Below are 19,476 nucleotides of genomic sequence, written 5' to 3' on the forward strand. Positions count from 1 at the left end.
CTTTTCCATATTTTATGGTAAATCTTTCTAGTCACAGGTTTTCTGGCTTGGACCAGAGTATCTATCACTGAATCTGAAAACCCGCGCTTGGATAAAATCAAGCGTTCAATTTCCAAGCAGTCAGCTGGAGAGAAACAAGATTTGGATGATCGAATGGACCTTGTACTAGAAGATCCTGTCTCAAAGGTAGCTTCCATAGTGGAGCCGACGACATATTCACCAGGTCTGCATACCAAGTCCTGCGTGGCCACGCAGGAGCTATCAGAATCACCGAGGCCTTCTCCTGTTTGATCCTGGCTACAAGCCTGGGAAGGAGAGGGAACGGTGGAAACGCATAAGCTAGGTTGAACGACCAAGGCGCCACTAATGCATCCACTAGAGTCGCCTTGGGGTCCCTGGATCTGGACCCGTAGCAAGGAACCTTGAAGTTCTGACGAGACGCCATCAGATCCATGTCTGGAATGCCCCATAATTGAGTCAACTGGGCAAACACCTCCAGGTGAAGTTCCCACTCCCCCGGATGGAAAGTCTGACGACTCAGATAATCCGCCTTCCAGTTGTCTACTCCTGGGATGTGGATTGCAGATAGGTGGCAGGAGTGATCTTCCGCCCATTTGATGATTTTGGACACCTCTCTCATCGCCAAGGAACTCCTTGTTCCCCCCTGATGGTTGATGTAAGCAACAGTCGTCATGTTGTCTGACTGGAATCTTATGAATCCGGCCTTCGCTAGTTGAGGCCAAGCCCGGAGAGCATTGAATATCGCTCTCAGTTCCAGAATGTTTATCGGGAGAAGAGACTCTTCCCGAGACCATAGACTCTGAGCTTTCAGGGAATCCCAGACCGCGCCCCAGCCTAATAGACTGGCGTCGGTCGTCACAATGACCCACTCTGGTCTGCGGAAACTCATTCCCTGGGAAAGGTGACCCTGGGTCAACCACCAACGGAGTGAGTCTCTGGTCATCTGGTCTACTTGAATCATTGGAGACAAGTCTGTATAGTCCCCATTCCACTGCTTGAGCATGCACAGTTGTAATGGTCTTAGATGAATTCGAGCAAAAGGAACTATGTCCATTGCTGCAACCATAAACCCTACTACTTCCATGCACTGAGCTATGGAAGGCTGCAGAATAGAGTGAAGAACTTGACAAGCGTTTAGAAGCTTTGACTTTCTGACTTCTGTCAGGAAGATCTTCATTTCTAAAGAATCTATTATTGTTCCCAAGAAGGGAACTCTTGTCGACGGAGACAGGGAACTCTCTTCTACGTTCACCTTCCACCCGTGAGATCTGAGAAAGGCTAGAACAATGTCTGTATGAGCCTTTGCTTTGGAAAGAGATGACGCTTGGATTAGAATGTCATCCAGATAAGGTGCCACTGCAATACCCCTTGGTCTTAAAACCGCTAGAAGGGACCCTAGCACCTTTGTGAAAATCCTTGGAGCAGTGGCTAGCCCGATTGGGAGAGCCACGAACTGGTAATGCTTGTCCAGAAAGGCGAACCTTAGGAACTGATGATGATCTTTGTGGATAGGAATATGTAGATACGCATCCTTTAAATCCACGGTAGTCATAAATTGACCCTCCTGGATTGTAGGTAAAATTGTTCGAATGGTTTCCATTTTGAACGATGGAACTCTGAGAAATTTGTTTAGAATTTTTAAATCCAGAATTGGTCTGAAAGTTCCCTCTTTTTTGGTAACTACAAACAGATTTGAGTAGAACTCCTGACCTTGTTCCACAGTTGGAACTGGGTGTATCACTCCCATCTTTAACAGGTCTTCTACACAATGTAAGAATGCCTGTCTATTTATTTGGTTTGAAGATAAGTGAGACATGTGGAACCTTCCCCTTGGGGGTAGGTCCTTGAATTCCAGAAGATAACCCTGAGAGACTATTTCTAGTGCCCAGGGATCCTGAACATCTCTTGCCCAAGCCTGAGCGAAGAGAGAGAGTCTGCCCCCTACTAGATCCGGTCCCGGATCGGGGGCTACCCCTTCATGCTGTTTTGGTAGCAGCAGCAGGCTTCTTGGCCTGTTTACCTTTGTTCCAGCCTTGCATTGGTTTCCAAGCTGGTTTAGTCTGGGAAGCGTTACCCTCTTGTCTAGAGGCTGCCGAGTTGGAAGCCGGTCCGTTCCTGAAATTGCGAAAGGAACGAAAATTGGACTTATTCTTAGCTTTGAAAGGTTTATCTTGTGGGAGGGCATGGCCCTTTCCCCCAGTGATGTCTGAAATAATCTCTTTCAATTCTGGCCCGAAAAGGGTCTTACCTTTGAAAGGGATATTAAGCAATTTTGTCTTGGAAGATACATCCGCCGACCAAGACTTTAGCCAGAGCGCTCTGCGCGCCACAATTGCAAACCCTGAATTTTTCGCCGCTAACCTCGCTAACTGCAAAGCGGCGTCTAAAATAAAGGAATTAGCTAACTTAAGTGCGTGAATTCTGTCCATGACTTCCTCATACGGAGTCTCCCTACTGAGCGACTTTTCCAGTTCCTCGAACCAGAACCACGCCGCTGTAGTGACAGGAATAATGCACGAAATAGGTTGAAGGAGGTAACCTTGCTGTACAAAAATCTTTTTAAGCAAACCCTCCAATTTTTTATCCATAGGATCTTTGAAAGCACAATTGTCCTGGTGCGTTTGGCTAGTGTAGAAACCGCCCCCTCGACCTTAGGGACTGTTTGCCATAAGTCCTTCCTGGGGTCGACCATAGGGAACAATTTCTTAAATATAGGATGAGGGACAAAAGGTATGCCTGGCTTCTCCCACTCCTTATTCACTATGTCCGCCACCCGTTTAGGTATCGGAAAAGCATCAGGGTGCACCAGGACCTCAAGGAACTTGTCCATCTTGCACAATTTTTCTGGGATGACCAGATTGTCACAATCATCCAGAGTAGATAGCACCTCCTTAAGTAATGCGCGGAGATGCTCTAATTTAAATTTAAATGTCACAACATCAGGTTCTGCCTGCTGAGAAATTCTTCCTGTATCAGAAATTTCCCCATCTGACAAACCCTCCCTCACTGCCACTTCAGATTGGTGTGAGGGTATGACAGAAAAATTATCATCAGCGCCCTCCTGCTCTACAGTGTTTAAAACAGAGCAATCGCGCTTTCTCTGAAATGCTGGCATTTTGGATAAAATATTTGCTATGAAGTTATCCATTACTGCCGTCAATTGTTGCATAGTAACAAGCATTGGCGCGCTAGAAGTACTAGGGGTCGCCTGCGCGGGCATAACTGGTATAGACACAGAAGGAGATGATGTAGAACTATGTCTACTTCCTTCATTTGAGGAATCATCCTGGGCAACTTTACTATTTGTGACAGTACTGTCCTTACTTTGTTTGGACGCTGTGGCACAATTATCACACATATTTGAAGGGGGAACCACATTGGCTTCCATACATACAGAACATGATCTATCTGAAGGCACAGACATGTTAAACAGGCTTAAACTGGTTAATAAAGCACAAAAACAGTTTTAAAACAAAACCGTTACTGTCTCTTTAAATGTTAAACAGGGCACACTTTATTACTGAATATGTGAAAAACTATGAAGGAATTATCCAATCTTTACCAAAATTTCACCACAGTGTCTTAATGCATTCAAAGTATTGCACCCCAATTTTCAAGCTGTTAACCCTTAAAATGAGGAAACCGGAGCCGTTTACAATTTTAACCCCCCTTACAGTCCCAGCCTTTGCTGCGACTTCACCAATCCCAGGGGGGTATACGATACCAAATGAAGCCTTCTAGGAACGTTTTCAGTGGATTCCAGATCCTCACACATGCAGCTGCATGTACTGCTCTCAAAAGTAACTGCGCAGTAATGGCGCAAAAATGAGGCTCTGCCTACTAAAGAGAAAGGCCCTTCCTGACTGGGAAGGTGTCTTAACAAGTGCCTGGCGCTTAAAAATGACTTCAAACTGCATATAATCCTTAAATAAAGCAATCGATTTAGCCCCTAAAAGTGTCTACCAGTTTATAGCCCATAATAAGCCCTTTATTCTGTTTGAGATTAAGAAAATGGCTTACCGATCCCCATGAGGGAAAAATGACAGCCTTCCAGCATTACACAGTCTTGTTAGAAAAATGGCTAGTCATACCTTGAGCAGAAAAGTCTGCAAACTGTTCAGAGCGGCAAAGAGAATGACTGGGGGGGGGGGCGGAGCCTGGGAGGGACTATATGGACAGCTTTTGCTGTGCTCTTTGCCATTTCCTGTTGGGGAAGAGAATATTCCCACAAGTTATGGATGACGCCGTGGACTGGACACACCAATGTTGGAGAAAAGCACACACTTTCTTTCCAAATCACCAAAAAACATCCGAGCTTTATGAAATTTTCACCACATGATCCCAATGCTTTGAAATGATTGCACACAAATTTTCAAATCAATTAACCCCTTATTGACCAAACCGGAGCAAATTGCAGTAAACAACCGGTTTAACACACTACAGCACGATGCCACAGTCTTTGCTGCGGCCCTACCTTACCTTAGGGTTATTTTTAGCAGAAATATAAGCCTCCTTGATGTCCTCCTGCACTCTCAGGACTCTAAACATGAAGCTGCATGAGCTGTCTTGAAAATCAACTGCGCAACTGAGGCGCGAAAATGAGGCCCCCTCCCTCTTCAGTCCAGAGTTATGGGGCCTTCCTGAGTCAGACTAGGCGTCTGATAATATGCCAGGCGAGATAAAAACCCCAAAAAGTGTTTACAACATTTAAAACACTTAAATAAATCTAAGATTCCATCAATAAAATAATCGATTTAGCCCATCACAGTGTCTACCAGTATTTAAGCCCTTAACTGAAGCCATCCTTCTATACTGCGTTTCAGAAAATGGCTTACCTTCCCTCATGGGGATTTCTGTCAGTCTTCTAGCATTACCAGGTCTTGTTAGAAATAAATGACTGAGCATACCTTAAGCAGTTAAGCCTGCAAACTGTTCCCCCCAACTGAAGTTCTCCGGTACTCAACAGTCCTGTGTGGGAACAGCAATGGATTTTAGTTACAACATGCTAACATCTGTTTCCTCTCAGCAGAAATCTTCATCACTTTCTGCCTCAGAGTAAATAGTACAAACCGGCACTATTTTAAAATAACAAACTCTTGATTGAAGAAATAAAAACTACAAATCTAACACCACAAACTCTTTACCCTCCCGTGGAGATGCTACTTGTTAGAGCAGCAAAGAGAATGACTGGGGGGGGGGGGGGGCGGAGCCTGAGGGGAGCTATATGGACAGCTTTGCTGTGTGCTCTCTTTGCCACTTCCTGTAGGGATTGAGAATATCCCACAAGGATGAATCCGTGGACTGAATACACCAAGTAAGAGAAAAGGTATGGTGTACAAATCAATGTCCTCATACTATGTAAACATGTATATACTAATAGCCATTGGTCTACGACGGTGCAAGTACTTACCTCACAGCACCTTTGTTCACTGTGCTTACCTAAGCTTCAGCAACTTGTTTTTAGTAGACAAGCCCATCCTAGGTTGGAGTAAAACATGAGAACATGATGCCAAGGATCTAAATCAGAAACCGCGTCTAAATCACCCTGGGGATTTGTGGACAAGACCACATTTCATCTGGGGAGGGCTGTGGATCCATAAGGAGCAACTGACTGTAGACCAGGGGATAGGTGGACAAGTCCAAATTGATAGTACATTGCCACAGCCAAAACAAGGATAGAGAGGGATCCTAGCGCTGCCCACCTTAAAGAATGGACAAAACTAGTAGGAGGGGTTGAAGTCACAGGGAAAATTGTATGGTATGATGAGCGAGTAGTTAATTCTGCCCATGCCCCTCAGAGAGGGGGTTGCCACTTATTACCAGGGAGGGCCAAGATAAAATAAATATATATATATATATATATATTTATTTATTTATTAAGTGCGGTGACTTAGGGGGAGTTAAATTTTGGAATTTCCATGCTTTGAACATTTGAATGGAAACTTAGACTTTCCATTCAAATGTAAACTTTGGAAACGTCCTTAGAAAGTTTTTTTGCTGTTGAATACAACAAACAATTATAAATATACACGAGCACACACTCCACCTATGAAAAGTATTAAAACGGCAAGACATATGACAACTTAATTTGTTTCCATTTTTATTAAAAAAAACAAACAAAAAAAACACAACATCTTAGATGCATGCTAAACAATATCAAAATAAAGTTGGGTAAATCAGTTATAGACAAATTTTATTTACAGGAAATAAAATTCCAAAAGCGGAACAACATTAAATGTGACTCACATTATAGGCCTATACTACACATCCTTCACAGGGATTCCTCAGTGATCTCTATGAATCTTTTTTTATTTTTTTTATATTATTTTAATTTAAATGTACAATTAACATTTTCTGGATATCATACAGTCAACAGAAAAATAAGTGCCAAACAAGATCCTACAGCTTGTAAAAACAGACATTGGAAAAAGTAGGTTAGTCGGGTAGAAAGAGTTGCAGTATTTTTGTCTGCTACAGTACACAAAAAACTTTTTTCATTAATTTTGTACTCATTTTATGAGATGTAAATTAAGCAGTAGAATAAACTTCAAGAACAAACAAAAAGTAACTGAACAGAAAATTTAATTTCCACCTTACAATACTATCCTAATTTCAGGCTATCATACATATACCATACATTGAAGAGACCAGCCTGTATGTGTTGCATGTGTATAATCCTGCTCATACTGAGAATGTACACTTGTCCGCATTTTGAGATAGATGGAGGAACTAAAATGTGAGTTAAAAGTTGGTAGAACTTAGCAGTTAAGCAACAAGGAAATTCACTCAAGCAGGATAGTATATACAGAATATAGCATTCCAGTGATTTTTAATGTAGCTATACTTTCTAATATGTTTGTGATATTGAATATATTAGTCTGTTGAAAGAAGCCTAAGTTAGTAAGTGACCTAATGGAGGCCAATGTACCTAAGTAAAAATGCAAGGCATACTTAACACATTTACTGTTGTTTCCATTGTTCTAAACCAGAGACAAATAGGGCAGTCCGATAATTGAAAAAAATTAAAATATAAAGAAATAAAAATGATATATTAGTTTGTATGCCATTTTACCACAGTCCAACCATAAAAAATGTAAATAATTTAATAGTTTTTTATTGGCCAGTCTACATAAAATCAACCTCAAAAAAGGCAGACATTGTACAGAAACAGAGCAGTAAATGTCATACACGCTGGTAAACATGTACACGGGTGTTTGCAGTTGGTAAACACACTTGCCTTGTATAATACCTGTAACATATCTCTGGCATTAATTCAAGCTGGGCTTTGGGTAGACTGCATGTTTAAGATTTTGTTAAAATCTCTCAGAAAAGGCATTTCCCTCAATTTATTTTACAAAAATTTACATAAGTACACATGTTAATTTACAAATTTGCTGAGATTTTTGTGGTTCATTATTACAAAAACATAAAAAAAATAGTTACAACATGAAAAAGATATACATGGTTAATGGCTTTTTCCTTCTAGAACAAAGTGCATAAAAAAAGGCACTTCCAACACCCTTTTGTTGCAAAAAGGTAATTTTTTCTGGCATCTTAAGCAATCAGGGCTTATTGTGAAAAACAGCTTTGTCTTCTAGAGAACACATTGATGCAAGATTTGTTAGGCCAGTAGTGACAGCTGGAGGGATGTTATTGGTCGCCGTTTTTCGCCATGCCTGTAATGTTTGATGTATAACATCTGAGTCACTGGGAGCAAGATCAAAAAGCATATACACAGCAGCCAACTGCACACCCCAGGGCATATCTGTAAAGGTAGATAGAATAAACATTAAAAAAAATGCTCACACCACAGATTGACATAATAAATATTTACTTGTTTTGTTTTACTTACGACATTTTTAAAATCAATTTTACTTTGCAATTAGAAAGCAGCTTGAGCAGAGGTGTTGGAGCATGCTGCTGACTGGCTGTACTGCCAGAGAATGAAAGAGTTTGTTTTTGTCTTTTTTTTTTTTTTTTTTTTTTTTTAAAGGGACACTCTACTCCAATAGTTTTAAAAAAGTTAGATAACGCCTTTACTACCAATTCCCACTCTTTGCATTGTTATATTAAGATACTTTATAGCCTTTAAACCTCTAAATTGCTGCCTCTCAACCACTACAGACCGCCTCATCTCAGTGCATTTATAGCTTTTCACAGCAACACTGCTAACTCATGAGTTCTCCTATAGATCACATTGTGCTCACTGTCCAGAAGTTATTCATGAGTCATCACTAATTGACAAAAAACATAATTTATGTAAGAACTTACCTGATAAATTAATGTCTTTCATAATGGCAAGAGTCCATGAGCTAGTGACGTTTGGGATATACAATCCTACCAGGAGGGGCAAAGTTTCCCAAACCTCAAAATGCCTATAAATACACCCCTCACCACACCCACAATTCAGTTTAACGAATAGCCAAGTAGCGGGGTGATAAAATAAGGAGTAAAAAAAGCATACAAAAAGAGGAACTGGAAATAAAATTGTGCTTTTATACAATAATCATAACCACCAGAAAAAGGGTGGGCCTCATGGACTCTTGCCAATAGGAAAGAAATTAATTTATCAGGTAAGTTCTTGTGCTGTATGGGATAGAAATACCCAAGATGTGGGAGACCACAGAAGAGTCACTAGAAAGGGAGGGATAAAATAAAAATGCTATTTCCGCTGAAAAAAAATTAAATCTACAAAAAAATAAGTCTCTCAAATATCACATAAATTCCATGAGAAAAACTTAAATCATAAGCAGAAGAATCAATCTTAGACAGCTGCCTGAAGAACTTTTCTACCAAAGACTGCTTAAGAAGAAGCGAATACATCAAAATGGTTAAAGGGAAACTGTACCCAAAAATTTTCTTTCGTGATTCAGATTGAGCATGAAATTTTAAGCAACTTTCTAATTTACTCCTATTATCAAATTTTCTTCATTCTCTTGCTATCTTTATTTGAAATGCAAGAATGTAAGTTTAGATGCCGGCCCATTTTTGGTTAACAACCTGGGTTGTCCTTGCTAATTGGTGGATACATTCATCCACCAATAAAAAAGTGCTGTCCAGAGTACTGAAACAAAAAAAAAGCTTAGATGCCTTCGTTTTCAAATAATGATAGCAAGAGAATGAAGAAAAATTGATAATAGGAGAAAATTAGAAAGTTGCTTAAAATTGCATGCTCTTTCTGAATTACAAAAGAAAAAATTTGGGTACAGTGTCCCTTTAAATTTAGTAAATGTATGCAAAGAAGACCAAGTTGCTGCTTTGAAAATCTGATCAACCTAAGCTTCATTCTTAAAAGCGCAAGAAGTGGCGACTGATCTAGTAGAATGAGCTGTAATTCTCTGAGGCGGAGACTGTCCCGCCTCCAAATAAGCCTTGTAAATCAAGAGGTTTAACCAAGATGCCAAAGAAATGGCAGAGGCTTTCTGACCTTTTCTACAACCAGAAAAGACAACAAATAGACTAGAAGTCTTCCTGAAATCCTTAGTAGCCTCAACATAGTATTTCAAAGCCCTTACCACATCCAAAGAATGTAAAGATCTTTCAAGAGTATTCTTGGGATTAGGACACAAGGAAGGAACAATTTCCCTACTAATGTTGTTAGAATTCACTACCTTAGGAAGAAATTTAAACAAAGTCTGCAAAACAGCCTTATCCTGATGGAAAATCAGAAAAGGAGACTCACAAGAGAGAGCAGACAATTCATTAACTCTTCTAGATGAAGAGATAGCCAAAAGAAACAACACTTTCCAAGAAAGTAGTTTAATATCCAAAGAATGCATTGGCTCAAAATGAGGAGCCTTCAAAACCAAATTTAGACTCCAAGGAGGAAAGATTGATTTAACAACAGGCTTGATACGAACCAAAGCCTGAACTAAACAGTGAATATCAGGAAGTTTAGCAATCTTTCTATGAAATAAAACAGAAAGAGCAGAGATTTGTCCCTTCAAGGTACTTGCAGACAAACCTTTAACCAAACCATCCTGAAGAAACTGTAAAATTCTAGGAATCCTAAAAGAATGCCAAGAGAATTTATGAGAAAAACACCATGAAATATAGGTTTTCCAAACCTTATAATAAATCTTCCTTGAAACAGACTTACGAGCCTGTAACATAGTATTAATCACTGAGTCAGAGAAACCTCTATGACTAAGTACTAAGCGTTCAATTTCCATACCTTCAAATTTAGCGATTTGAGATCACTTCCACTTAAAGGAAGTGGACAAGGTTGGCAACTGGACATCCAGACAAGATCTGCATACCAAAACCTGTGAGGCCATGCTGGTGCTATCAGAAACACATGCAATTGTTCCAATATGATCTTGGAGATCACCCTTGGAAAAATAACTAGAGGCAGAAAATTGTAAGCAGGTTGGTAAAACCTAGGAACTGCTAACGCATCCACCATCTCCGCTTGAGGATCCCTGGACCTGGAAAGGTACCTGGGAAGCTTCTTGTTTAGATGGGAAACCATCAGATTTATTTCGGGGAGACCCCACATCTGTACAATCTGACAAAATACATCTGGATGGAGAGACCACCCCCCCTGGATGTAAAGACTGACAACTGAGATAATCCGCTTCCCAATTGTCTACACCTGGGATATGTATCACAGAAATTAGGCGTTGGATTCCACCCAAGAAATTATCCGAGATACTTCTTTCATCACTAAAGGACTGCGAGTCCCCCCTTGATGATTGACATATGCCACAGTTGTGATATTGTCTGTCTGAAAACGAATAAATGATTCTCTCTTTAATAGAGGCCAAGCCTGAAGAGCCCTGAATATAGCACGGAGTTCTAAATATTGATTGGTAACCTCGCCTCCTGAGGATTCCAAACTCCTTGTGCTGTCAGAGACCCCCAGACAGCTCCCCAACCTGTGAGACTTGCATCTGTTGAAATCGCAGTCCAGGAAGGACGAACAAAAGAGGCCCCTTGAAGAATGCGATGATGGTCCAACCAACAGGACAGACAGTTGAATGTTGGGATTTAAGTATATCAACTGTGATATACGAGTATAATCCCTGCACCATTGATTCACCATGCAAAGCTGCAGAGGTCTGATATGAAAATGAGCAAAAGGGATTGCGTCCGATACTGCAGTCATGAGACCTAAAACTTCCATGAACATAGCCACTGAAGGGAATCATCGCGACTGAAGGTTTCGACAGGCAGAAACCAATTTCATTTGTCTCTTGTCTGTTAGAGACAGAGTCATGGATACTGAATCTATCTGGAAACCTAAAAAGGTGACCCTTGTCTGAGGAATCAAGGATTTCTTTGGTAAATTGATCCTCCAACCATGTCTTTGAAGAAACACCACAAGTTGATTCGTGCAAGATACTGCTAAATGAAAAAATTGAGCCAGTACCAAGATATCGTCCAAATAAGGAAACACCGCAATACCCTGCTCTAGATTCTTGGAGCTGTTGCTAGGCCAAATGGAAGAGCAACAAATTGGTAATGCTCGTCTAGAAAAGTGAATCTCACATACCGATAGTGGTCTGGATGAATCGGAATGTGAAGATACGTGTCCTGTAAGTCTATTGAGCACATGTAATGACCTTGCTAAACAAAAGGCAGAATAGTCTTTATAGTCACCATCTTGAAAGTTGGGACCCTTACAAATTGATTCAAAAGCTTCAGATCCAGAACTGGTCTGAAAGAATTATCCTTCTTCGGGACAATGAATAGATTTGAATAAAAACCCATACCCTGTTCCAGAATTGGAACTGGCACAATTACGCCTGAAAGCTCTAGATCTGAAACACACTTCAGAAAAGCCTGAATTTTCACAGGATTTGTTGGAAAGCGAGAGAGAAAAAAATCTTCACACAGGAGGTCTTATTCTGAAACCTATTCGATACCCCTGAGAGACAATATTCTGAATCCAAAGATTCTGAATGGAACCTGCCCAAACGTCTTGAAATAATTTCAATCTGCCCCCCACCAGCAGAACTGGATCGAGGGCCGCACCTTCATGCAGTCATGGGGGCTGGCTTTGGGTTTCTTATAAGGCTTGAAATTTAATCCAACTCAAGGATGGCTTCGAATTGGAGTCAGAGCCTTTAGGGGAAGGAGTGGTCTTCTGTTCTCTATTTTGACGAAAGGAACAAAACCGATTAGAAGCTTTAGATTTGCCCTTAGACTTTTTATCTTGAGGCAAAAAAACTCCCTTCCCCCCAGTAATAGTGGAAATAATAGAATCCAACTGGGAACCAAACAAATTATTACCCTGGACTGATAGAGATAGTAACCTAGATTTAGATACCATGTCAGCATTCCATGATTTGAGCCATAAAGCTCTTCTGGCTAAAATAGCCAAAGACATAGATTTAACATTAATCTTGATGATATAAAAAATAGCATCACAGATAAAATGATTAGCATGTTGAAGCAAACGAACAATGCTAAGCAAATCAGATAGTCTTTTTCCCGTTGTGCTAAGCTATCCAACCAAAAAACATAATTTATGTAAGAACTTACCTGATAAATTCATTTCTTTCATATTAGCAAGAGTCCATGAGCTAGTGACGTATGGGATATACATTCCTACCAGGAGGGGCAAAGTTTCCAAAACCTCAAAATGCCTATAAATACACCCCTCACCACACCCACAATTCAGTTTAACGAATAGCCAAGAAGTGGGGTGATAAAAAAGTGCGAAAGCATATAAAATAAGGAATTGGAATAATTGTGCTTTATACAAAATCATAACCACCACAAAAAAAGGGCGGGCCTCATGGACTCTTGCTAATATGAAAGAAATGAATTTATCAGGTAAGTTCTTACATAAATTATGTTTTCTTTCATGTAATTAGCAAGAGTCCATGAGCTAGTGACGTATGGGATAATGACTACCCAAGATGTGGATCTTTCCACACAAGAGTCACTAGAGAGGGAGGGATAAAATAAAGACAGCCAATTCCTGCTGAAAATAATCCACACCCAAAAATAAAGTTTAACGAAAAACATAAGCAGAAGATTCAAACTGAATCCGCTGCCTGAAGTACTTTTCTACCAAAAACTGCTTCAGAAGAAGAAAATACATCAAAATGGTAGAATTTAGTAAAAGTATGCAAAGAGGACCAAGTTGCTGCTTTGCAAATCTGGTCAACCGAAGCTTCATTCCTAAACGCCCAGGAAGTAGAAACTGACCTAGTAGAATGAGCTGTAATTCTCTGAGGCGGAGTTTTACCCGACTCAACATAGGCAAGATGAATTAAAGATTTCAACCAAGATGCCAAAGAAATGGCAGAAGCTTTCTGGCCTTTTCTAGAACCGGAAAAGATAACAAATAAACTAGAAGTCTTACGGAAAGATTTCGTAGCTTCAACATAATATTTCAAAGCTCTAACAACATCCAAAGAATGCAACGATTTCTCCTTAGAATTCTTAGGATTAGGACATAATGAAGGAACCACAATTTCTCTACTAATGTTGTTGGAATTCACAACTTTAGGTAAAAATTCAAAAGAAGTTCGCAACACCGCCTTATCCTGATGAAAAATCAGAAAAGGAGACTCACAAGAAAGAGCAGATAATTCAGAAACTCTTCTGGCAGAAGAGATGGCCAAAAGGAACAAAACTTTCCAAGAAAGTAATTTAATGTCCAATGAATGCATAGGTTCAAACGGAGGAGCTTGAAGAGCTCCCAGAACCAAATTCAAACTCCAAGGAGGAGAAATTGACTTAATAACAGGTTTTATACGAACCAAAGCTTGTACAAAACAATGAATATCAGGAAGAACAGCAATCTTTCTGTGAAAAAGAACAGAAAGAGCAGAGATTTGTCCTTTCAAAGAACTTGCGGACAAACCCTTATCTAAACCATCCTGAAGAAACTGTAAAATTCTCGGTATTCTAAAAGAATGCCAAGAAAAATGATGAGAAAGACACCAAGAAATATAAGTCTTCCAGACTCTATAATATATCTCTCGAGATACAGATTTACGAGCCTGTAACATAGTATTGATCACAGAGTCAGAGAAACCTCTTTGACCAAGAATCAAGCGTTCAATCTCCATACCTTTAAATTTAAGGATTTCAGATCCTGATGGAAAAAAGGAACTTGTGACAGAAGGTCTGGTCTTAACGGAAGAGTCCACGGTTGGCAAGAGGCCATCCGGACAAGATCCGCATACCAAAACCTGTGAGGCCATGCCGGAGCTACCAGCAGAACAAACGAGCATTCCTTCTGAATCTTGGAGATTACTCTTGGAAGAAGAACTAGAGGCGGAAAGATATAGGCAGGATGATACTTCCAAGGAAGTGATAATGCATCCACTGCCTCCGCCTGAGGATCCCGGGATCTGGACAGATACCTGGGAAGTTTCTTGTTTAGATGGGACGCCATCAGATCTATTTCTGGAAGTTCCCACATTTGAACAATCTGAAGAAATACCTCTGGGTGAAGAGACCATTCGCCCGGATGCAACGTTTGGCGACTGAGATAATCCGCTTCCCAATTGTCTATACCTGGGATATGAACCGCAGAGATTAGACAGGAGCTGGATTCCGCCCAAACCAAAATTCGAGATACTTCTTTCATAGCCAGAGGACTGTGAGTCCCTCCTTGATGATTGATGTATGCCACAGTTGTGACATTGTCTGTCTGAAAACAATTGAACGATTCTCTCTTCAGAAGAGGCCAAAACTGAAGAGCTCTGAAAATTGCACGGAGTTCCAAAATATTGATCGGTAATCTCACCTCCTGAGATTCCCAAACTCCTTGTGCCGTCAGAGATCCCCACACAGCTCCCCAACCTGTGAGACTTGCATCTGTTGAAATTACAGTCCAGGTCGGAAGCACAAAAGAAGCCTCCTGAATTAAACGATGGTGATCTGTCCACCATGTTAGAGAGTGTCGAACAATCGGTTTTAAAGATATTAATTGAGATATCTTCGTGTAATCCTTGCACCATTGCTTCAGCATACAGAGCTGAAGAGGTCGCATGTGAAAACGAGCAAAGGGGATCGCGTCTGATGCAGCAGTCATAAGACCTAGAATTTCCATGCATAAGGCTACCGAAGGGAATGATTGTGACTGAAGATTTCGACAAGCTGCAATCAATTTTAGACGTCTCTTGTCTGTTAAAGACAGAGTCATGGATATTGAATCCATCTGAAAACCCAGAAAGGTTACCCTTGTCTGAGGAATCAAAGAACTTTTTGGTAAATTGATCCTCCAACCATGATCTTGAAGAAACAACACAAGTCGATTCGTATGAGATTCTGCTAAATGTAAAGACTGAGCAAGTACCAAGATATCGTCCAAATAAGGAAATACCACAATACCCTGTTCTCTGATTACAGACAGAAGGGCACCGAGAACCTTTGTAAAAATTCTTGGAGCTGTAGCTAGGCCAAACGGCAGCGCCACAAACTGGTAATGCTTGTCCAGAAAAGAGAATCTCAGGAACTGATAATGATCTGGATGAATCGGAATATGCAGATATGCATCCTGTAAATCTATTGTGGACATATAATTCCCTTGCTGAACAAAAGGCAAGATAGTCCTTACAGTTACCATCTTGAACGTTGGTATTCTTACATAACGATTCAATATTTTTAGATCCAGAACTGGTCTGAAGGAATTCTCCTTCTTTGGTACAATGAAGAGATTTGAATAAAACCCCATCCCCTGTTCCGGAACTGGAACTGGCATAATTACTCCAGTCAACTCTAGATCTGAAACACAATTCAGAAATGCTTGAGCTTTTACTGGATTTACTGGGACACGGGAAAGAAAAAATCTCTTTGCAGGAGGTCTCATCTTGAAACCAATTCTGTACCCTTCTGAAACAATGCTCTGAATCCAAAGATTGTGAACAGAATTGATCCAAATTTCCTTGAAAAAACGTAACCTGCCCCCTACCAGCTGAGCTGGAATGAGGGCCGCACCTTCATGTGGACTTAGAAGCAGGCTTTGCCCTTCTAGCTGGCTTGGATTTATTCCAGACTGGAGATGGTTTCCAAACTGAAACTGCTCCTGAGGATGAAGGATCAGGCTTTTGTTCTTTGTTGAAACGAAAGGAACGAAAACGATTATTAGCCCTACTTTTACCTTTAGATTTTTTATCCTGTGGTAAAAAAGTTCCTTTCCCACCAGTAACAGTTGAAATAATGGAATCCAACTGAGAACCAAATAATTTGTTACCCTGGAAAGAAATGGAAAGTAAAGTTGATTTAGAAGCCATATCAGCATTCCAAGTTTTAAGCCATAAAGCTCTTCTAGCTAAAATAGCTAGAGACATAAACCTGACATCAACTCTGATAATATCAAAAATGGCATCACAGATAAAATTATTAGCATGCTGTAGAAGAATAATAATATCATGAGAATCATGATGTGTTACTTGTTGCGCTAAAGTTTCCAACCAGAAAGTTGAAGCTGCAGCAACATCAGCCAAAGATATAGCAGGTCTAAGAAGATTACCTGAACACAGATAAGCTTTTCTTAGAAAGGATTCAATTTTCCTATCTAAAGGATCCTTAAACGAAGTACCATCCGACGTAGGAATAGTAGTACGTTTAGCAAGGGTAGAAATAGCCCCATCAACTTTAGGGATTTTGTCCCAAAATTCTAATCTGTCAGACGGCACAGGATATAATTGCTTAAAACGTTTAGAAGTAGTAAATGAATTACCCAATTTATCCCATTCTTTTGAAATTACTGCAGAAATAGCATTAGGAACAGGAAAAACTTCTGGAATAACCACAGGAGCTTTAAATACCTTATCCAAACGTTTAGAATTAGTATGAAGAGGACCAGAATCCTCTATTTCTAAAGCAATTAGTACTTCTTTAAGTAAAGAACGAATAAATTCCATTTTAAATAAATATGAAGATTTATCAGCATCAACCTCTGAGACAGAATCCTCTGAACCAGAAGAGTCATCAGAATCAGAATGATGATGTTCATTTAAAAATTCATCTGTAGGGAGAGAAGTTTTAAAAGATTTTTTACGTTTACTAGGAGGAGAAATAACAGACATAGCCTTCTTTATGGATTCAGAAACAAAATCTCTTATATTATCAGGAACATTCTGCACCTTAGATGTTGAAGGAACTGCAACAGGCAATGGTACTTTACTAAAGGAAATATTATCTGCTTTAACAAGTTTGTCATGACAATCAATACAAACAACAGCTGGAGAAATAGCTACCAAAAGTTTACAGCAGATACACTTAGCTTTGGTAGATTCAGCACTAGACAGCGATTTTCCTGTAGTATCTTCTGACTCAGATGCAACGTGAGACATCTTGCAATATGTAAGAGAAAAAATAACATATATATATATAAAGCAAAGTTGATCAAATTCCTTAAATGACAGTTTCAGGAATGGGAAAAAATGCCAAAGAACAAGCTTCTAGCAACCAGAAGCAATGAAAAATGAGACTTAAATAATGTGGAGACAAAAGCGACGCCCATATTTTTCGCGCCAAAAAGACGCCCACATTATTTGGCGCCTAAATGCTTTTTGGCGCCAAAATGACGCCACATCCGGAACGCCGACATTTTTGGCGCAAAATAACGAATTTTTTGCGCCAAAAAAATCTGCGCCAAGAATGACGCAATAAAATGAAGCATTTTCAGCCCCCGCGAGCCTAACAGCCCACAGGGAAGAGTCAAATTTTTGAAGGTAAGAAAAAAATGATTAAATCAAATGCATTATCCCAAATATGAAACTGACTGTCTGAAAATAAGGAAAGTTGAACATTCTGAGTCAAGGCAAATAAATGTTTGAATACATATATTTAGAACTTTATAAACAAAAGCGCCCAACCATAGCTTAGAGTGTCACAGAAAATAAGATGTACTTACCCCAGGACACTCATCTACATGTTTGTAGAAAGCCAAACCAGTACTGAAACGAGAATCAGCAGAGGTAATGGTATATATAAGAGTATATCGTCGATCTGAAAAGGGAGGTAAGAGATGAATCTCTACGACCGATAACAGAGAACCTATGAAATAGACCCCGTAGAAGGAGATCACTGCATTCAAATAGGCAATACTCTCCTCACATCCCTCTGACATTCACTGCACGCTGAGAGGAAAACCGGGCTCCAACTTGCTGCGGAGCGCATATCAACGTAGAATCTAGCACAAACTTACTTCACCACCTCCATCGGAGGCAAAGTTTGTAAAACTGAATTGTGGGTGTGGTGAGGGGTGTATTTATAGGCATTTTGAGGTTTGGGAAACTTTGCCCCTCCTGGTAGGAATGTATATCCCATACGTCACTAGCTCATGGACTCTTGCTAATTACATGAAAGAAAGTAGATGCAGCCGCAACATCAGCCATAGAAATGGCAGGTCTGAGAATATAGCCAGAATGCAAATAAGCTTTCCTTAGATAAGATTCAATCTTCCTATCTAAAGGATCCTTAAAAGTAGTACTATCTTCCATAGGAATAGTAATACGTTTAGCAAGAGTAGAAGTAGCCCCATCAACCTTAGGGACTTTTTCCCAAAACTCTAATTTAGCCACTGGCAAAGGATACAACTTTTTAAATCTAGAAGAAGGAACAAAAGTAGTACCAGGCTTAGAACATTCCTTAGCAATCACATCAGAAATAGCATCAGGAACAGGAAAAACCTCAAGAGTAGTCACAGGAGGTTTGTATACAGCATTTAAACATTTACTGAATTTATTATCAAGAGGACCAGACTCCTCAATATCCAAAGTTATCAACACTTCTTTCAACAAAGAACGAATATACTCAATCTTAAAAAGATAAGTTGATTTATCAGTGTCAATGTCTGAAGTAGGATCTTCTGAATCAGAGAAATCCTCATCAGGAGGATATATATTAGAATGTTGTTGGTCATTACAAATTTCATCAGTATTATGAGAAGTTTTAAAAGACATTTTGCGTTTATTTGAAGGCGGTATAGAAGCCATAGCCTTTTGGATCGCATCAGCAATATAATTTTTCATATCAACAGGGATATCATGTACTTTAGATGTTGAAGGAACAACAGATACTGTACTAGCACTAATAGAAACCTTTTCTATTCTATTTGCAAAAGCTTATCATGACAACTGTTACACACTACAGCTGAAGATACAATATCCACTAGCTTACAACAGATACACTTAGCTTTGGTAGAACTGTATTCAGGCAGTATGGTTCCTACAGCAGCTTCTGAGACAGGATCAGATTGAGACATCTTGTAAAATGTAAAAAAGAAAAAAGAAACATTTAAACAGAAATATCTTATTTCCACATATAGCAATTTCAGGAATCGGAAAAAATGCAAATGCTAAAATTGCCAAAAAAAAGCAAATAGCATAGCGCTCTGAGCATAAAGAAGACAAGGAGCATATAGGAAGTGAGGTAAAATAAAACTTGCGTCATAAACAATTTTGCGCCAAACAACCTAGCGTCAACTAAGACGGAGGAAATGACGAACTTGCGTCAGACGCACATTCGCGCCAAAAAATT

The 19,476-nt window shown here is 39.8% G+C and overlaps 1 protein-coding gene across 1 annotated transcript in view; it reads right to left on the reverse strand.

Annotated features, from left to right (window-relative positions):
• Positions 1-6,097: 6,097 nt before the first annotated feature.
• Positions 6,098-19,476, reverse strand: part of ICE1 (interactor of little elongation complex ELL subunit 1) — a 135,660-nt gene continuing 122,281 nt past the window's right edge. The window contains exon 21 of the mRNA XM_053715769.1: positions 6,098-7,786. Coding sequence (XP_053571744.1) covers positions 7,584-7,786 — 203 coding nt within the window. The 3' untranslated portion in view covers positions 6,098-7,583. The remainder of the gene's footprint in view (positions 7,787-19,476) is intronic.

The sequence above is a fragment of the Bombina bombina genome, chromosome 5 (genome assembly GCF_027579735.1).
Source record: "Bombina bombina isolate aBomBom1 chromosome 5, aBomBom1.pri, whole genome shotgun sequence".
Classification (NCBI taxonomy): Eukaryota; Metazoa; Chordata; class Amphibia; order Anura; family Bombinatoridae; genus Bombina; species Bombina bombina.